At 36.9% G+C, this 19905-nt stretch overlaps 1 protein-coding gene across 1 annotated transcript in view; it reads right to left on the bottom strand.

Moving 5' to 3' along the window:
• FGD4 (FYVE, RhoGEF and PH domain containing 4) overlaps positions 1–19905 on the bottom strand; it is a 95594-nt gene that overhangs the window by 29920 nt on the left and 45769 nt on the right. The window contains exons 4-7 of the mRNA XM_006902181.1: positions 13016–13105; positions 10578–10723; positions 10000–10156; positions 3723–3861 (exon numbers count right to left, since the gene is read on the bottom strand). Of these exons, the coding sequence (XP_006902243.1) occupies positions 3723–3861; positions 10000–10156; positions 10578–10723; positions 13016–13105 (532 nt within the window). The remainder of the gene's footprint in view (positions 1–3722; positions 3862–9999; positions 10157–10577; positions 10724–13015; positions 13106–19905) is intronic.

The following is a 19905-nucleotide window of genomic DNA, read 5'->3' as shown; positions in this document are numbered from 1 at the left end:
AAGTTACATTATTTGCATGCTAACAGAATTTCCCAATCCCATGAGAGAGAATTACTTCTACAGCAATTAAAAAAAAATGACTTCTTCAAACCATTAAAAGATAGGAAACCTTCCATTCCAAATTCAATGTTTTATCACTAGTTTCACCTCACAAGCTACTGGGATATATCTGTGCCACAAGATGGGCCTTTTAGTAAAAGAAAGCTTGAGAAGACATTAAACAAAGATGTCAATAAAAGCTGGTGACTTGTTAAAATTATAAAGTAATCTGCTTTTGGCCGGCAAACATTCTACATTAGAAATCTTCGGCACTGGGGTGATCTGTTCCCTATGACAATTTATTCTTAATTCAGGATGATTACAAACACATGGCACTTTTCCTCCTGCATGCTTTCTTGGGCCAAACCCTGTAAGACCACATGTACAATTTACAGGATGGGACCTGACATTCCCATTCTCACAAAGGATAGTTAAGGAGTGTTACCAGTAACAAAGGATAAAAGTTATACAACATTGATTATTATAAATTATATTTGCTCTTATCCATCTCATTTTCCTTAATATGTTCAGATTCATTTCTTCAGAAAACGACTTTCCTATATAACACCAATGACATCATTAATGATAAGAATGAGTTGTAGACACCTTGATTCTGAAAACATGTATGTGAAGATGAGATGCAATTTGATTACAGACACTGACACAGTATCTGATCAAATCAAAGAATGAGAAGACCAAAGCAATCCAAAGTACAACATATTCATCAATAAAGCTGTTAAAATACTGGTCCAGAAACAAAAGTGCTGGACCTATGAATGCTGTGTCATGCAAATGCATTTCACTTTTTGAACAAATTTTCTAATAAAAGGTCACACGATGATGAGACTCAGAGGAATATTAACACCATTAACTTATCTTCAAAATCAATACGTATTTACCATGTACACTTGGTTCAAGAAACTTTGCCAAGTGCTTTCATATATTTGCTATATATCAATTTTAAAAGAAAAAAAAAGCCAGCGACTCTATGGAGCAGAATAGAACTGCTCCGTAGGTTTTATAAAACTCTAAATCTTTAAGCAGGCAGACTGTCTCATCTTTCCTCAAAGAATGGTTGGTGAGTTCAAACCAAAGACTTCTTTGTTTGCCACACAATGCTTAACTCGTTGCGTAAACGGGCTCCTTGATAGCAATCATCAAGCCAATTCTAGCTCTTACTGACACCACATACAAAGTAGAATTGTCATAGTTTTCCAAAGCTGAAAACTTTTACAGAAGTAGATGGCTTAATCTTTCTCTGGTGGAACAGCTGGTAGATGTGCACTGTTGACCTTTTGGTTATTGACTGAATGCCTTAACCACAGTGCCAACAGGGCTCTTTGGTATCATTGATATACAATCTTAAATGACATGTATATTAGCTCCCTTTAACATATTAAGGAAAGGAGAGGTGTTGTGACTTGGCTCACACAAATGGACTATTTCAGGGCAAGACTAACTCTAGATCTTCTCACTCAAAATTCTAAACATTTCATCCATACAGGTTTTTTAATTTCAATGGACAAACTAACTTTCATGGGGTAAATACTCTCCTAGTTCCAGCTTCCGCCAGATTAAAGGGATCCTTCTGATGCCTGTGTTGATGGAGTGACATATTGTGGTGCAAGATGGCAATGGGAAGTCTGTGGTAAGGGCATGGGGACTGCTGCTGAAGACCTGTGACCACCTATTGGACCACCCCAGGGAACACTTCTCAATTCTAAATCATGTACCACTCTTTTCCTTTCTGTGAATCCTGGCCTGCGTAGTTCTGTTACTAACACTCTATTGCTTTTGGACCAAATTTTCCATTTCTTTATTTCACTGTTCAACAGAATGCAGTATGATGTATTAAATACATGGGAAAAGTGCAGTCAGAGTCTTCCTCCTAAGTGAGAATGGTGAGGGTTTTTTTCTCTCATGTACACTGGTCATGCTATCAGGAGGGGTCAGTATCTGGAAAAGGACAACATTCTTGGAAAAATGGAAGAGCACTGAAAGAGGAAGTCTCTTGCTGAGATGATTGATGCAGTGACTGCAACGTTGGACTTAAATACAGCAGAGATTGTGAGGGTGGCCCAGAACTGCATGAAGTTTCACTCTGATCTCTGAGTCAGAACCAACTCACTGGCACCTAACAACATACACATATATAAATATGTGCCATTTTGACACTGTTTTTAAAACATAGTTCAGTGTCATTAATAGTATCAGCAAGTTATAGAATGCCCTAGTTTCCTTTCCTTACTTCTTTTAGGTCTCTAAAAGTCCTTTTGTAATTTTCTTATAAGAAAGGCTGGGTGAGTAGCAGTGAGAGTCCCACCTCCAATCCCACCACATGTTCTGCCTTTGAAACCAAGCACCAAACCAGAAGTGTACAAAGAAAGGTCGAGGACTAGCTAGCAAGGAGTGAGCAAAGGGAAGAAAGATGGCAAGTCAGGGTACTTTAAACTACATATGGAAATAGGGAAGAACATTTCTTGTGGTCACCAAATTGCTTGAATGTTGGGGTACCAGGACAGCCTGTATTTAAAAGGTTCAGAGGTTCAAGATGCATTGTTGTGCTTTATGTTTCTCATCTCTTACCAAGGCTCACACACATATTTCATAACAAGATAAATTAGGGGAATTGACAATGTTGCAAGGTTTCTTTCTCATTGCTTTCAAGTCAGAGCTGAATCAAATGACCTTCCACTGGATTGCAGAGGCTGTAAATCATATGAGAAGAGACTGCCCATCTTTCTCTTGGAGTAGTCACTGGTGGATTTAAACCTCCAGAGAGGCTTGGGATTTGGATTAGCAGTGCAAACCCCTATGGCCTAGGCCACCAGAGCTCTCTTGTTGGAATAAGCATTGTGACTTATTGTACTTATACAATAGACTTGTGTAAGACTGTCAAGGCATTTCTTTTTGTGTGTACCATCAAATCGGGTCTGATGGTACAGGAGGAGATTGCCCCTCCTTCTTCAGCAGAGCATCTGGTGGATTCGAACCATGTACCTCTGGGATTGCAGGGCAGATTCTTGCCACTAGGCCACCAGAGCTCCCCAGTCAAGTGATTTCTTAAATTTTCAAAGTTAATTGATTTTAGAAGAGCACAGAAAGTTAAAGTATTATTGAAATGCTTCAGCTTTTATAAAGCATTCTCATTATGATCACATATAAAAATGAAAGACCACTAACAGAATAGGGATCATGTTTTCTTAGGGAAAATGGTATCTGACACGAAAAGCATCATTTTCCCTATTGCCTTAGCATTGGAGTGGTGGGGTTGATTTTGCTTAGGCTATTTTTACAGAGTAAATGTCAGCTTGGCTCCCTTGGTATTCATCAGCCTCTCTAATTAACCCAGCAGCACTGGTAATTCTGAATGGCTGTATTTTCCCCTGTGAGAAGGTAATTGTGTATTGCTACTGCCGATGTCTCATAGACTATAGTTATCTATTTCCACGTTAAATATATATGTGAAACCAGCACAAGAAATGTCATTTGCATTGACTTAAATTTGTGACTTTGGTTCAAAAGTGACTTGCATAATTGAGGTGCTGATAACTCTTGGGAGATTCTTTTGTGGCAACCAGGTTTTAATGAACATGATTTTGAGTTATCTCACTTTGAAACCACTAGGCTTCTTGGTTATCTCTTTATCTAATATTAGGGGAAAAAAGAGGGGAAAAAATTACTTTTAGCATCATTCCAGTCTGGGGAATCAGGCGGCAATTTTCTCAGGTAGTCTTTGAGGAGCAGCTCATACCGCGGTATCCGCTGAACAGGCTCTAGCATGTGATGCTGCAGAGTCAAATTCCCACAGATCTTCTGTTTCTGCAATACGAAAGGATTTTATAGAAACTTTAAAAAATTGGGTCAGGCAGTCTATAAACTCACTATAATGCAGAAATTTCAACAAAGGAAGTATTTTTCTACAGACTATGGTCTGTGGATCATTTGCATTTTATCTTGGGTGCTGTCAAACAATGCAGATTTCTGAACACTCCAGTCTAGTACATTATGATATTTGAGGACAAGGTCAGGGAATATGTATTTACATCAACCTGAATTCTCAAAACATCAAAAGGGGACAATCAGTCTAATGTCAGAACAGAAAAGAAAACCAAACAGAATTTTAAGAAAGAAAATTCCAGATTGCTGGCAACCTCTTCAATTAACCACTGCAAGGATTTGTGAAGGTCACATTATTCCACTACAGACAGAAATTTTCAAAAAGAAGCGACAACTTAATGAGGTTCTATAAGCAGAACTATATTAAATGACTTTGGTCTGCAGAAACCATTTCATAATAAGCTTTCCATAAATAACATATCTTCTGAACTTAAATAAGACTCCATAGAGAAGAATGACAAGATCTGGGCATCTAATTATGTCACACATTTTTTATATTTCATTAGAGCAAAGCATTATTTCCACTAGAAATCAAACTCTAAATAGATGGCCTTTTCTTTAGGGAGAGTTGAGTCATTGTTTTTGTTATGTGCCATCAAGTCGACTGCAACTCATGTGCTTAAAGATTTGAAAAATAAGATGCATTCTTGTTCACATCAAACAAATAAAAATCCCATTAAATATAGTGAACTTATAGTCTGATCAAGGCAAATTAGGGTTCAAGATTAATATTTTTTTCTTTCTTGGATAGTTTATATTTTTTTTTAAAAAAAAAGAATCATATTAAGACATGGTTTCTGCATTCAAAGCAACTAAGTAGCTAAAAGCTTCACAAAGATAGATGCATTTAACACTCCCTCTGCTGGGTGCGAGCTTTGCTGGGTGAGAGAGTGATGAAGAGTAGGGGCAATTCCAGAGAAAGAGGATGGAAGGACACAGAACAAAGCAGCTAGGAAAATGTTACATAAAAGGGAAAGACAGGTCTCTGTTCACAAAGAAGATATTTACAAAAGAAGGAGCGATATGGAAGAACAGTTAATCTGCGACTACAATGTCAAGGGCCTTGAGTGCCAGGTTGAGTTTAGATTTACTTCATCCAATGCAGCTGTTTGTTCAGGGAAGTAATAACGTTAGAGCTGAACTCTATTAAGATTAATGGTACTGACTGGGGCTTTGGGTTTGAGGGATATGGGAAACTAATTTAGAACTTATTGCTGTAGACCAAAATGAAAGTAAGAAGGATTGGGAACCATCTGAAACAAACAGAATTATAGTTACCATGTTATTGCTGGGTGCCATCAAGTGGACCGTGACTCAGAGCATCCAATGCACAGCAGAGTGAAACCTTACCTCATCCCTTGCTATCCCTACAATCTCTATTGTACTCAAACTCATTGTCATAGTCTCTTTTTCAACCCATCTCACTCTCTCATTAATGACCTTCATCTCCTTTACTGACCCTCTGCCTTTCCAAGTATGATGACTTTTTCCAAAGGTAAGGATAAGTTTCCTGACTGCCCTTCCAGAACAGATTGTTTTGAGTTGTGATGTTGGAGAAAACACTGAACACACCATAGACTATCTTCCAAAACAGATTGTTTGTTCTTTTGATAGTCCATGGTGTGTTCAGTGGCCTTCTCCAACATCACAACTCAAAGACAACAATTCCTCAGTCATCCTTATTCACTTAGAGCATAAAATATTAATTTTCTATGTTAATAATATCATTTGCTTTTCTACAAACATATTCTATATTCATTCTGAGAGGAGAGCACAGAAGAGAATGGAAAAGGCCATACTAGCCCCCACTCTCTTCTAGACCCTGAGGCTGTGTACCTTCTGAAAGGAGATGTCACAGTGCTTAAATGTGCTGCCCTGCCTACAGACAGGTCCCTTAGCAGAGGTCTGAAGTCTTACTGGCTCCAGACAGTTGGTCTCAGCTTCTGTCCAAACTATACAGATAAATGGATAATTCCCAGTAAGTCAGGTTTTAAATAAGAGTAAAAATAGTAAATAACAACAAAAAAGTTGAGCAGAAACATGTGATAGGAGAAATAAGATTTAACTCAAGAGGAATTGCTACTACGGAGAATCCAAATATAATCAGCAAAATATTATGAGATACATAGAGAGATAAGGTATGACATAGAAGAAAAGGAAGTTAATAGTCTCTGAATGTCCTCAGATATTAAATTTAGCAGATGAATATGTCAAAGGAGAAGCTTGTGATAACATTAAGAATACCAAGACATGGATGAAAAACAAGATCCAACTGAATGATGTCTACAAATGATAGTGTTGTTATGTGCAATTGAGCAGCCTGTGACCTCACAGAACCCTATATACATTAGCTCTGAACCCTGCCCTACCCTGAGCCAATCTCATTGTCTCTGACAGACCTGACACAATTTCTTCAGTCACTGAGTCAATCCATCTCATCCTGGGTGTTTCTCTCCTGCGTTGATCCACCACCATTACAAGCATGATGTCCTTCTCCAAGGACAGGTCCCTCCTGGCCATGTGCCCAAAGTATGTGAGACAGTGCTTCAAAATCCTTGCCTCCAGGGCATAGCTTGGTTTCACCCTCTCTAGGACACACCTATTTGTTCACCTGGCAGTTGACAGTATGTTCAACACTCTTCTCCAGCACCACAGCTCAAAGGCATCAATCCTTCTTCTGTTATCCTTAGTTATTGTCCAGCTCTTGGATGCATAGCAAGTAATTGCGAAGACCATGGCCTGAATCAGGTGCACTTTAATCTCCATACTAACAGGGTTGCTCTTCAGTACTCTGGAGAGGTCCCTGACAGCTGACTTTCCCAGTGCAATTCATCTGCTGATTTCCTGACTGCTCTTGCCAAGAGTGTTGATTGTGGAAGTTGCTAATAACCTCAATTTCTTTTCTGTCATGAAGCTGCCAATTGGCTCAGTGGTAAGAATCTTTGTTTTTCGGTGTTTAGTTTCAATCCATATTGAAGACTACAGTCCTTGACCATCTGCTGCAAACATCTCATGTCCTCCTCAGTTAGATTAAGAAATATAATGAGGTAGAAAGTGAAAGGATGAAAAAGTAAACTAAACAAAGAATAACTGTAAGAGAGATTAAATGATACATCAGATGAAATATATTTAAAATACTACTGGAGACAAAGAAGAGCATTTCATAATAATGAAAGGGTCAACAGGAAGGTATAACAATTTTAAGTGTATATTCACCTAACAACAGAGCCTCAAAATAGTTGAAGAAAAATGGGCAAAACTGAAAGGAGAAATATACAATTTAGTAGAATTATCTGGAGACCCCAAGAACACATTTATTAATTGACAGATAAACAGGCAAAGACATAGAAGAGTTGAACAACATTTTTAATCAACTTGATCTATGCTGCAGGTGTAGAACACTCAACAGCTATATAATACACATATTTTTCAAGGGCACACAGAAAATTCTCCAAGATAGAAGATATATTATACCATAAAATAAGCCCCAATCAAATTGAAAAAAAAAGATTAAAAATATATATTCTTCAACTACAACTGAATTAAAAATGAACAGATAATAAAACTGGAAAAGTCCCTAATATTTAACAATTTAAATGACACTGAATTTAATAATCCATGATTAAAGAAATGAGAAAGAAAATTATAGAATGTGTCAACTGAATGAAAATGAAAACAATCATGTCAAACACTGAAAATAGGGAAAACAATGCTTAGATGAACCTCTATAGTTTTAAACTAGCTTTATCAAAAAAGGTAAAAAAATAATCTTTCACCTTAACAAACTAAGAAAAAGAACAAACTGAAATCAGAGCAAGTTGAAAAAAAGATGTGAAGGAGGAGCAGATTACTCTAAAACACTGAAGGAAAGCTTTGCACCACCAGTAGCTGTTGTGCTCAGGAGGTCACAGCAACCAGAAAGATTGGCTGGCAGAGGAAACTCACAAAGTGCATCTCTTGTAAACCAAGGGCTGTATTGATGCTTTTATCTGGATTCTTGTATTTAATCTTCTTTTAAAAATCCTAAGAAATCCAGAATGCAAGATAGTAAAGATAATGAGATAAATATTTTTACATGGCTCTAGTTTTCTATTTTGTTAAAATTAATTTTTTTTTAAAAAAGATGAGAGTTAAGTGCAGTCTTTTAGAAATTCTCCAGGGAAGTTACTGCCTGAAATATAATGGTTCAGTGTAGCTTTCTCCCTTTCTACTTCACTAATTTCACTGTAATCTAAGCTTTATTTCAAAGGAAAAATGTAAACTAGTAGACAATGTTATAGTCTCAAACTGATCCAAGCTGATCAATTGAAAAGAATTCTAAGAAATAGAAGTGGGATGGGGCAGCAATTTAAGAATAAAGTTATACCATTCTAAATACTCACGTTGGGGGGTGGGAATAGGCAAGAAAAAGGAAAATGTTATTGATACTCTCTGTCTCAGAATTTTATATGGCACCAGCAGCCAGGAAATAAAAAAATGTATTGTGATGGGAAAGTCTGCAGTTAGGGACCTCTCTAAAGTACTCAAGAGCAACGGTGTCTCTCTGGAGACTAAGGTGCGCCTGATACAGGCCATGGTCTTTGCAATCACTTGTTATGCATCAGAGAGTTGGACAATGACTAGGGAGGATAGAAGGAGAATTGACGCCTTTGAGCTATGGTGCTGGAGAAGAGTATTGAATGTTCCATGGACTGCCAAGAAAACAAACAGATTCATCCTAGAGAGGGTTAAACCAGGCTGCTCCTTGGAGGCAAAGATTCTGGGGCTTCGTCTGACATACTTTGGACATGTTGTAAGGAGAGACAGGTCCTTGGAGAGGGACATCATGCTTGGTAGGGTAGAGGGACAGCGCAGGAGGGGAAGACCCTCTATGAGGTGGATTGGTTCAGTGATTGGGCCAGTCGGGATGGGTGTGTCAAAGGCAATGCGATTGGCACAAGATAGAGCAGGGTTTAGGGCTGTGGTACATAGGGTTGCTATGAGTCGGAAATGACTCAATGGCACATAATAACAACAACAACAATGAATTTATTTTCAATATTTAAGCTATAGCAAAGAATAAATGATTAACAATGTTGACTAGAGTTTTTACAATGATACTATTAAAATATAATATCTGGCTTTAATGAAATATAAAAATAAAATCAAGACATGGGTATAAAGTGATATGAAAATGAATGTTTCCAAAGTCTCAGCTTCTGAAAGGAAACATGGGGAAGCACATACTTGAAGGAAATTCTCAATCTGTATGGACTCAAGTAAAGCCAGTCTCTGCTGGCCTTTAGAGGAAATGGAAAGCTCACTGCAGCCAGGAAATTAAAAGACGAATCGCCTTGGGAAAGTCTGCTGTTAGAGACCTCTCCAAAGTACTGAAGAGCAACGATGTCAGTCTGGAGACTAAGGTATGCCTGATACAGGCCATGGTCTTTGCAATCACTTGCTATGCACCAGAGAGCTGGACAATGACTAGGGAGGATAGAAGGAGAATTCATGCCTTTGAGCTGTGGTGCTGGGGAAGAGGATTGAATATATCATGGACTGTCCAGAGAATGAACAGGTTTGTCTTAGTGAGGGTTAAATCAGGCTGCTCCTTGGGGGCAAGGATTCTGAAGCTTCATATGACATACTTTGGACATGTTACAAGGAAGGATGAGTCCTTGGAGAGGGATGTCATGCTTGGAGGGACAGCGCAGGAGAGGAAGACCCTCTATGAAGTGGATTGATTCAGTAACTGGTGTAATCACTGTGGGTGTGTCAGAACCATGAGATTGGCACAGGACAGAGCAGGGTGTCGGGCTGTTGTACATAGGGTTGCTATGAGTTCGCAGGCCACTCAATGGCACATAACAACAATAGTATTGATGGTAATTATGCAGACAGAGGTGATTTCCATATACTTTAGAGTAGATTGAGTTTGTTCTGACTTGACAGCAATGAGTGAGAATAGAGTAAGATTAATGTGAGTTATCTCACTGGATCAGAATTTTAGGTCTAGAAGACTATAATTTGAGAGGGGGGAGAAAAATCAATGCATACCCTTTTCTAAAACAGTCCTATTACCTGAATTTCTTCCACCACTGATTTGAACTGGGGGATGCGCTCTGTCATGTTTTTAACCAATTCCATTGCATTATCAAATCCCTTCACATACTCTCCATACATCTTAAGAAAAGGCGCCAATTTCTGAAGGATGTCACCAATTCGTGGAGTAGTTTCCCTGTTGAAAATATAGAAAGAGGTCATTAAGATTTTTCATAAATGAGCATATTACTGGGATTCCAGAGAAATAAGCACTTTAAACAACATACTCTGCTTTTTATCAGATCTACTCTGAAAGAATGAAGAAGCAACTTTTTCTTTTTTAAAATTTTCTATTATGTGTAGGAAAGTATAAGTAAGGGAAGTGCTATGGATTTCTGGAACTGTTAAATTACACTTAATATTTTGTCTGAATCAAAAACTCTTGGGAGAACTAAAGACATCATACCTCGGAACCTATTAGCAGTTGTGAACACAAAACCTTAGCACAGATATCTAACTACAGTTCTGTACAGCTTTTCTAGTTTCCATCTAAAAGCTGAGAAGCACAGCATTGGATATGACTATCTTACACATACCATGTACTGTCTACTCCTTACCATTCTTGCATTCGTTTCTCCAGTTCTGGCAATAGGAATTTACTATGGAAGGCATTTATTGATGAAATATTAGAAAAGATTTTATTCACCATCTCTGCTGGAAATGAGCCTCGGTTTGCTTCTTCCAATAATTTGCAATAAAATACCTAAAGAAGAGAATAAAGCAAATACACTGTCATGTTGATGTATTGTGCTAGCTTTGTGCTAGGTACCCAGTGTGTTCTTAGTAACTTTCTTTTCAGGAAGGGGGAAAGTTTATGGGTTTATAAATCAAACATTATTTCTATTTCAAATGTTGGAGCATATATTTTAATTTAGAAGGGAAAAAAATAAGAATATGGAGGTCTTGATTCTAATCAAAGTTATGCCCCACCTATGGGATATTAAAGGCAAATAATTTATCTTTTTGTGGATTGTCCAAGAAAGTTTAATTGAGCTTACAAGGATTTGCCTTTTATCCACCGTTGTTGGTGTCATCAAGATGCTTCTGACTCATAGGCAACAGAACAAAATCCCGCTCAATCCTGTGCCATCCTCACAATCTCTGCTGTACGCAAGCCCTCTGTTCTAGTCACTGCATCTGTCCATCTTGTTGAGCGTCTTCTTTTAAAGGCTGACCTTCTAGAATACTCTTTCAAGTCATAGCATAGAGCTGTGAAAACACTACTAGATAGAATAATTGTGGTAATTTCTCACTTCCTTTAGATGCTTTGAAAGCACCTCTGGTGATATAAACAGAAGGTATGCTTAGCTAGTAAACAAAATGTCAGTGAGTCAAGCCTCCCAAGGGCACCTTGGGAGAAAAGTTCGCAGATCTGCTTATAAAAAGGCAACCACTGAAACTGGACAGAGCGTAAGTCTACTCTGACACATTGCTTTGAGATGTGATCAGCGACAACTAATTGTATGTTATGGCTTTAGTGAAGGATTCTTGTTGCCTTTTAATGTAGTTTACTGACAAAATTGTATTTTCACTATTAAGAATGTGTATATTCCATGAGGAAGGAACCCAATCCAACTGCCATCGAGTTAATTCACATTCAGTGAGCCTCCATGGGTTTCTGAGGCTGTAAACTTTCCCAAGAGAAAGCGGGCCATCTTTCTCTCTTGGAGAACTGGTGAACATTTGCATAGAAGAATGTAACGTAACTACATCATCAGGGTTCCCTGAAGAGGGAGACACTAGGATTTAATTCCCAGAATACAGTAGGTGCTTCATAATTGTTTAGTCAATGAATGAACAAAAAGATGGTTCTGGTTTCAAATGATTACTTGTTTGTTATAAAACAGTCAAGTATTATAAATGTAAAATACTGATGAGGTATACAAATAATCTTCCTTTGAGCATAGTAACATGTCCCTTAAACATAATTTTTAAAAACTGCAGTCTTATACCTCTTAATTGCACTCTGTTAAAGGTAAACAGAAGGAGCATCTGTTCCTTTATAATGTCCAGATGGTTATTTTCTAAATTCACCTCCACTGCAGTTTCTTGGGAGGCAAAATGAACACAAAATGTATGTCCTTAGAGACCTGAATAGCTAGGATTTATCGTAATTATAGCTCTCGAAGTCTAAAAGGTCAACAACAGTAGCTGACCAGTTAAAAAATCAAAACACACAAAGCCCAAGTTGTTGTTAAGAGGCAAATGTAAAAGTTTCCGTTCTGTTATCTCCATGAGAGGAAGAATTTCAAAGATGCCAACTCCACATGAATTTACTGACATGTGAAATTCTTTGAAAAATGACCGAGTCACGAACATTATTTCAAAGAACACAACCTAATATGGGTATAGTTCATGCTAATGACAAATGATTGAGGGACCGCCTACTCTCATAACTTTAGGACAATTTTTAAATATAACATCACCCTTGACAGATTTATCTTCTAATCAGAGAAGTGTGTTTTAGTGAATAATTTGCCAAGCATCCCGTTTTTAAACCTATTGCTAACTGGTTTAAAATTTTCTATAGGTATTTTTCTATACCTATATATATTTTCTATAGGTACTTTTATGATACATTTTAAAATTTTCCAACTGTTTATTGAAATATACACTTAGAAATAATGATAGCTGATGGTCTAACATGATAAAAGCACAAAATATGATAAAGTAGATATAGTCAACAACATTCAACAAATATTGACTAGGTACTATATTAAAACTTTGGATGTTCTAAATAAGTGAACTCACAAACCCCTTTCTGGTCCCATGACTCCATCCCTTAAGATCACTCATGTTATCAGCAGCAAAGGACATGAATCAACACGTTCATATCAATAATAGAAGCATCAATCTTGTAAAGATTTCCTTGAGAAAGCAGTTTCAGTAGACAAAAAGGTAGGTCCTTCTTGCAGTTTATAAAACATTTTAATCACCAAGTTAAAGTGAGCTAGGGTGCTAAAAAAGAAAATAATTCTGAAAAGAAACATATTACCTGATCTAATAGGTCAAGTCGGCTGACATAAGCTCTTTCTGTAAGCAAAAGTTCATTGGCTATCTTGTGAAGTTTTTGCTCATTACTCTCCTAAAAAACAGAACAGATATTCACAGATTAGGAAGAAAATCTGAACAGTATTTCTCAAGTAATAAATAGGTCCTCAAGTAGTTTGGGGGAAAAAACCAGAACAGTTTCTTAAGCTTTCCAGGCATTTTGTTTCTCTCAGCCACCAGAGAACTTCCAATCAGAAATCAAATGGGAAAAAAAGTTAGAAAAAAAACCCATGCAACTTTTTATTTATGAAGAAATTTACCTCAATATCCATCTTCTTCTTGAAACATTTAGCCATCACTGAGATTAAAAAGCTATTAACCCATTTATTGCTAATTTTATTTCATCTGTATCTATACTTCAGTTACTATGCATTGTATCACAAACATATTATTATTTCTTCCATATTTATTTATGTAAAGCTTAAGCATGCTTTTTTTACCTCTGTTATCTCTATGAGAATTGGGACATTTACCTGCTGTTAACTACTCAATCTCTTGTTTATACCAGAAAAATCAACATTCAATAAAATATTGCTGACTACAAGAACCAACAAGCAGTACTCTCATACCTAACTTCTGCAATTATTCCTGTTTTGACATGCTATCAAGGGTAGGACCAAATGCATCTTTTCTGTAAATCTCCATCTGCTTCCCCTATCTTTCCCTTTCTGGTAAAAGTTCCATCCTTCCTAGATATTTGATATGGAATATTGACTTAATCTAAACTATAAAGTTCTTACAGCAACCAAGTTCTATATATTCTATTATGCTTTACTATTCACCTATTAAGTTCTTATAACTGTAATTCCATTTCCTTAAGTCATCTCAAACTTGGACAATCAATACAAGCAGTCCTGGACTGTGAATGAGTTCCACTCTTAAATTGGTACATTAAGTTAGAAGTTTGTTTTAATATAGACTAGATATGATGCACATTTTCATGCATAAAAACACCAAAGAAACACTTCCAGATACAATAAAAATACTGTTTACCACAAAGCAGTAAATAACGTTTTTATATGCTTCACAAAGTAGTACTAATTTGTTATGAGCCATTACATACCTTAAAATTTTAATATAACAGACTTTGCCAATTTGGCTCTTAATTATTCGTTATACACTAGTTGGATGTGTACATCCTAGAGACTACCTGTAGTTACGATATTTCCCCTTACATTAGTATTTTCTTGTTCTAACTTACATATTACTACATAAGAAATGCTTCTAAACTTCTGTAGATGATCCTACTCCTAGAAGCAAAACACTTCAACAGATTCCCCTCACACTAATAAAGTCCAGACTTTTCTATAGTATCTTCTCATTATCTTTGTACAGGCACTTTTCTTTTGAACTGGTATTGATTGCCATCTGAACATCCACACACCTTTCTTTTTCCCATCCTCCCTGCCTGGCATATGCTTTTGCTCTGTTACCTTCTTCAATTCTTCAATACCCTTGACCCAGCTTATTTATATTAGAAAGCATGTTATAGCTCATATCTGATTTTTTTTTAGTATTGATAAATGTCTATCTAGTAAACTTGCTGAAATAATATTTTCTACTATTAGAGAGTAGAAAAAAATAACAAAGGTTTAATAAATAACTTTAGTTGCAAAGCATATTTTAAATCATCATATAATATGTGGAAATACTAAAACTGGGAATGAAATGCTACTTCATTCTATATGAACTCTTCACTGTGTCCTGTACATGAGATACTCGAGCAGTATCCATTCCAACCTGGAAAGTTACCATTTTACATCTAACAGTAGCGATGGAATGAGTTAAGTTAAACCTTTATGTAAAGTATTAGAAGAATAATTTATGATTTCAGCAATACATACTGGAAGAAGAACATGCACTCATTAAATTCCACCACAGGCACTGTTTTGGTTTGGCTTCAGTAACTCAGCATAAAGTATACTAGTGCTTTCAGTGGCTTAGCTGGCATTCTTTCCATTTCTCAACCATATTCACTCACATTTGGTTGGTGTAACCAAACTGCCACTATCTAGGCATTTCTTTTTGGGGAACCGACTTATCCCCATTTCAAAAGGGGGCTTTAAATAAGATCAAGAACCATCTCCTCCTTTGCCACAATGACTGGTTCAGGAAAGATCATGACCCATATGCGAGTAAGACATGAGGGGTATGTAGTGGGACTTCTGCAAAAGGAGGCCCGCCTCTGGTGGCCTAATGGTAAAAGAATTACATTGCCAAGGCAAGGTATGTGGTTTGAATTCACCAGCTGCTCCATGGGAGAAAAATGGACAATCTCCTTCTGTGCAATTTAACACCTCTGAAAACTCATTGGGTTGTCAGCTTTGGGTCAGTTCTGACTTGACAGTACACCACCACCACCATAACTGCTCAAGGAGAGTCACCAGATAAGAACTCCCTGATGTTCCAGATGAATGAGGGTGCTTGTAGGCTTTAATGCTGTACATGACCATCCTCATCTATAAAGCTGTGTCCAGGAAGTCAATAAAATCCCTTAAGTCAGGCCAAGTTAGATAGGGTGTGATTTGTAGTTAAAGCATCCTGATATATTTACATACTATGAAAATATGTAGTATATTCCATTAAATTAAAAACTTTTAATAGAAATGAGAAAGAGGTAACAGTTCATAGAGTAAAAAATGAACTATCAAATCTATAACAAGTGAACACATAACATAAAGATATATAAGAAACCTATTAGCATTTCAGTGGAAGGTAACAGTAATATGCTATCCTTTATAGTCATAGAAAATATTAATTGGCACCAACATTACAAGCACTTTATTTTGTTTCAGTGAGCAGATATAGTTCCTTTATGTCCAGTAACTTTCCTGGTACCCCACTCAAGCCGGCCCCATCCTTGTCCTACTACTAAGTTGTGGCAACTGCTGATCCATTTTTAATACCAAACTTTTGACATTTTTAGACTATATATCATGTACATACAATGTGCAGTACCAGTTGAATGTGATAAATAGTAGATATCCTCATTTCATACTGCAAAATCTAAAGGGATGCCAGAATTATAAGCAAAAGGTATGTTCTTCCACTCATGGGGTCCTAAGTAAGGTGTTCCACACATTGGGTCCCTGACCTTGCCAGAGCCGACTAAAGAAAAGCAAAAGTTTGCTGATATACAAAGGTCTATTAAGTTATACATTTTGTAGTTATGTGCCTTTGAGTTGGAACAGACTCACAGCTTCCCCCTGTGCCCCCACGCCAAAAGGTTTTCAGAGGCTGTAAATCACATGGGAGGAGACTGACCATCTTTTTGCTGTGAGGCAGTTGGTGGATTTGAACGGCCTGCTTTTAGATTAGGAGCACAACTATTTACCCACTAGGCCATCAGAGCTCCTTATATTTTGTAATACATGAGGAAATCAAGGACATATGCTATCTTGTTTTAGTTGATAACTACTATTAGCTATCATAATAACAGTTATAATCTGTTCACTACTTTTATTATATACCAGATACACATATTTACATAAACCAATCTAATCCTTAAAATAATCTTATGAAATAGGTGCTATTATTATCCTATTTTTAGGCACTGGTGGTGCAATCCAAAGGAAGAACTCCTAACCCCAAAGCAACCAGTTAGCCTCCACCCGGAGTTCTGTGAGAGAAAGATGCACAACATCCTCCCGCGTGACATACAGTCTCAGAAAACTAAGTGGAAGGTCAGTGATGACTCAGAAGCAATGAGTAGTAATACTAGTATAAACACAACCAAGGAAAATCCAAAGGTCAAAGAGACTACAAGGTAACTTGTTTAAGACTACAGTTAGAAGGTAACTCAATCAGATTCAAATCCTGCAGAAGAGTAAATTAAGTAGCTATTGTAAATAGTTCCATTTCCCATACCCTTCTTTCAGTATAAAACAAGACTGTTATGTGTCAATAGGAGACAGAGTGACAAAGTACAAATTATTTGCTTACAAAACTCACCTACTATGTATTAATTATCTTTACATGAATCAATCTAAAGCAGAACTTTATAATGATTTTTAAGTGTGTAAAATACAGTAATTCTCATGTTATAATAGCTTCCAACTTTAAAGGTTGCTGAAAATCACCTATGAGTTACTTTTAAGAATAAATAAATACTTTATGTCATTAAGGGGCTCTGTTTCAATATCAGATGTAGGTTTAAATAATTTTTATTATTTTTTTATTGTTATTTTGTGTGTGTGTTTATATACCGTCAAATCAGATCTGACTGGTACAGGAGGAGATTGTCCCTCCTTCTCTAGCAGAGGTGGATTTGAACTGCTCACCCCTGGGATTGCAGTACAGCTTCCTTGCCACTAGGCCATCATAGCTCACCAGGTTTAAATAGTTTATAAAACAGTTTAAAAATTGCTGGATATATTTGGCTTTTTTTTTTTTTTAAGTAAATAGAAAATGTCCTCTGCTGCTTGCCACTCCAAAACCATATGACCGTTATGTTGTGTCTCACACTTTACCAGTTAGTCACTTATTTTTGGGCCTCCTTATGTTTACCACAAGCTCTGTTCTTGTACTGACTATATAGAAAAAGGGGGCAGAATGAAATACTCCATATACCACTCAACCCAGGTCTTGTGTTTGGTTTGTGTTGTGATTGGGTTAGCATGGACTGAGGAGGAATTTAAAACCCGACTGTCCCATTTCCTTTGGGCTAATATAAATTGTGGGCTGAGCTGTTTCGGTATCAATAAAACTGAATGGTACAGGAGTAACTATGGCTCTTTGGAAGGAGAGTCATTTATTTTTATGACCCTTTGGAATGTATTAATAGTTACACAATACTGATTGCATTATTGTCAGCTCCAGGGGTCTAACAAACAGGACTGACTTTTCAAAATAATTTTATAAATATACTAATTTAAAATCACTTGGTATCCTGCTTTAAATACAGGGGAGAACATTTAAATTTGTAAACATATGATAGTATAAATATATATGACAGATTGATACTTATTTTCTTGATAGTGCCTTCAAATGAAAAATAGAAGAGAGTAATTATAGTATGAGAACTGGAAAAGAGAAAACTCTTTTTACAATAATAGATTATACAATTTGCTTTCTTAGTTCTGCTTTGTGCATGTCTTAGCTTACACATCTGACACTCCCAGTAGCCCGTTAGTAAAGATCTGCTCCATCAGTGTAGTTTTGGCCTGGCCATTATCCTCTGGCTCATAAAAGGTACTGCTGTGTGACAGACTGCCTCCTCGTTTGCAGATGTCACCAGCTCCCGCCGTTCTTTTCAGACTTTTTGGCACGACTCTTCCATATGGCAGGGAGACAGGACAATAAGGCCCCACTGCAGCTCAGAGATCATTAACTAAATAGGCAGAAACCGCTTCGTGGCATCAGAGATTCATTCTTCAACATCTTAGTGTCATACAGCCAGTCACATGCCTTAGCAAGAAGAGAAGAGACCTTGGGAGGAATTTTACAAATGCTAAACAATAACAACAAGTTTCCCGAGAGAAGCTGCTGAGAACCAAAATCTCCATGTCAACAGGAACCAAGATAAAGACTCAAAATTAAGTTTATTGGATGGGGGTGGGGGGGAGAGGGGAAATGAAATTGAAGTCAACAATATGTTAAAAAAATTGGTATACTGAACTTAGGAAAAATAACACAAAAATGTATAACATGTATGTTATTTCTGTAAAAATATGGCAGAGAACTGAGGTGGGATACAAATCCTAGTAGCTAGGACTATAAAAACAAAGTTCTTGCTTTGCTGCTGTCTCTCTTACTATGAGAAATCCCTCTGGATTTTTTTTTGGGGGGGGACCCTAGAAGGTACATGAATAAAACACAGATTTTATGTTCAAATTGATCATGCATTAAATGCCAAAATGCACATGGTTTCAAAGAATATTTGTAAACAGCAGGAAACTGATAGGTCTAAATTAAGGGGAGGGAAAAAAGGAACAACATTCACTTTTGATGCAAAGATATTATTACTTTCCTAGTGCTTTATAATTTAGTTTGACAAGCATGAACTGTCTTTCACTTTATTCTTCACAAAGCTTTGAGAGGAAACCAAGTGTTATTGTGATGCAGGACCATTAATGCTCCAAATTCACGTCTTCTATACTATTTATCCAATTCAGAACATGAAAAGAGGTAGAAGAATATGCCAAGTGAGAGCTTTTAATGTGAAGGTTTAAATTCTGTTCTTTTGAGATAGGGTGATGGGAAGAGACAAAAAAACCTGTGCTGAGAAGGAAAGTTTGGTTGTTTGTACATGATCAGACAGGAAGTAAACAGTAGGAAAAAGGAGAACTTTGGTCTCTTACACTCAATATAGATTTAACTGTCCTTTGAGTATTGTACAAATTTAAAGACTAGCATAAAAAGAAACTTAATAAGCTCATTATCTCTTTGTATACTCACTGAATTAATTTCAAGTTCAGATAAAACATCAAAGTAATTAGGTAATTCAGAAATATTTATGACAGATTCCTTGCAGTTTATAATTTACACATAGTGAAAGCAAACTTGTATCTATGCATTCTCTAAGGGTTGTTATTGTTAGGTGCTACTGAGTCGAGTACGACTCATAAGGACCTTATAAACAAAAGAGCTGAACCCTGTTCTAGTCTGCACTATCCCCACACTTACTGACAGAAAAGATCTCATGGCAGCAGTCACTATGTCAGTTCTCTGGTTGAGGGTCTTTCTCTACTTCACCAGCTCTCCATACTTCTCAGTATCACGTTCTTCTCTAAGGAACAGCACCTCCTAGCAACATATCCCAAGCATGTGAGGTGAAGACTCTTGCCTCCAAAGAGCATTCTGGCTGCACCCTCTCCAAGACATATCTGTTCATTC

The sequence above is a fragment of the Elephantulus edwardii genome, unplaced genomic scaffold, assembly GCF_000299155.1.
Source record: "Elephantulus edwardii isolate Elephantulus edwardi_28Jun2011 unplaced genomic scaffold, EleEdw1.0 scaffold00377, whole genome shotgun sequence".
NCBI classification, from domain to species: Eukaryota; Metazoa; Chordata; class Mammalia; order Macroscelidea; family Macroscelididae; genus Elephantulus; species Elephantulus edwardii.
Note: the sequence above shows the minus strand (reverse complement) of the source record. Positions and strands in the feature narration are given on the sequence as shown.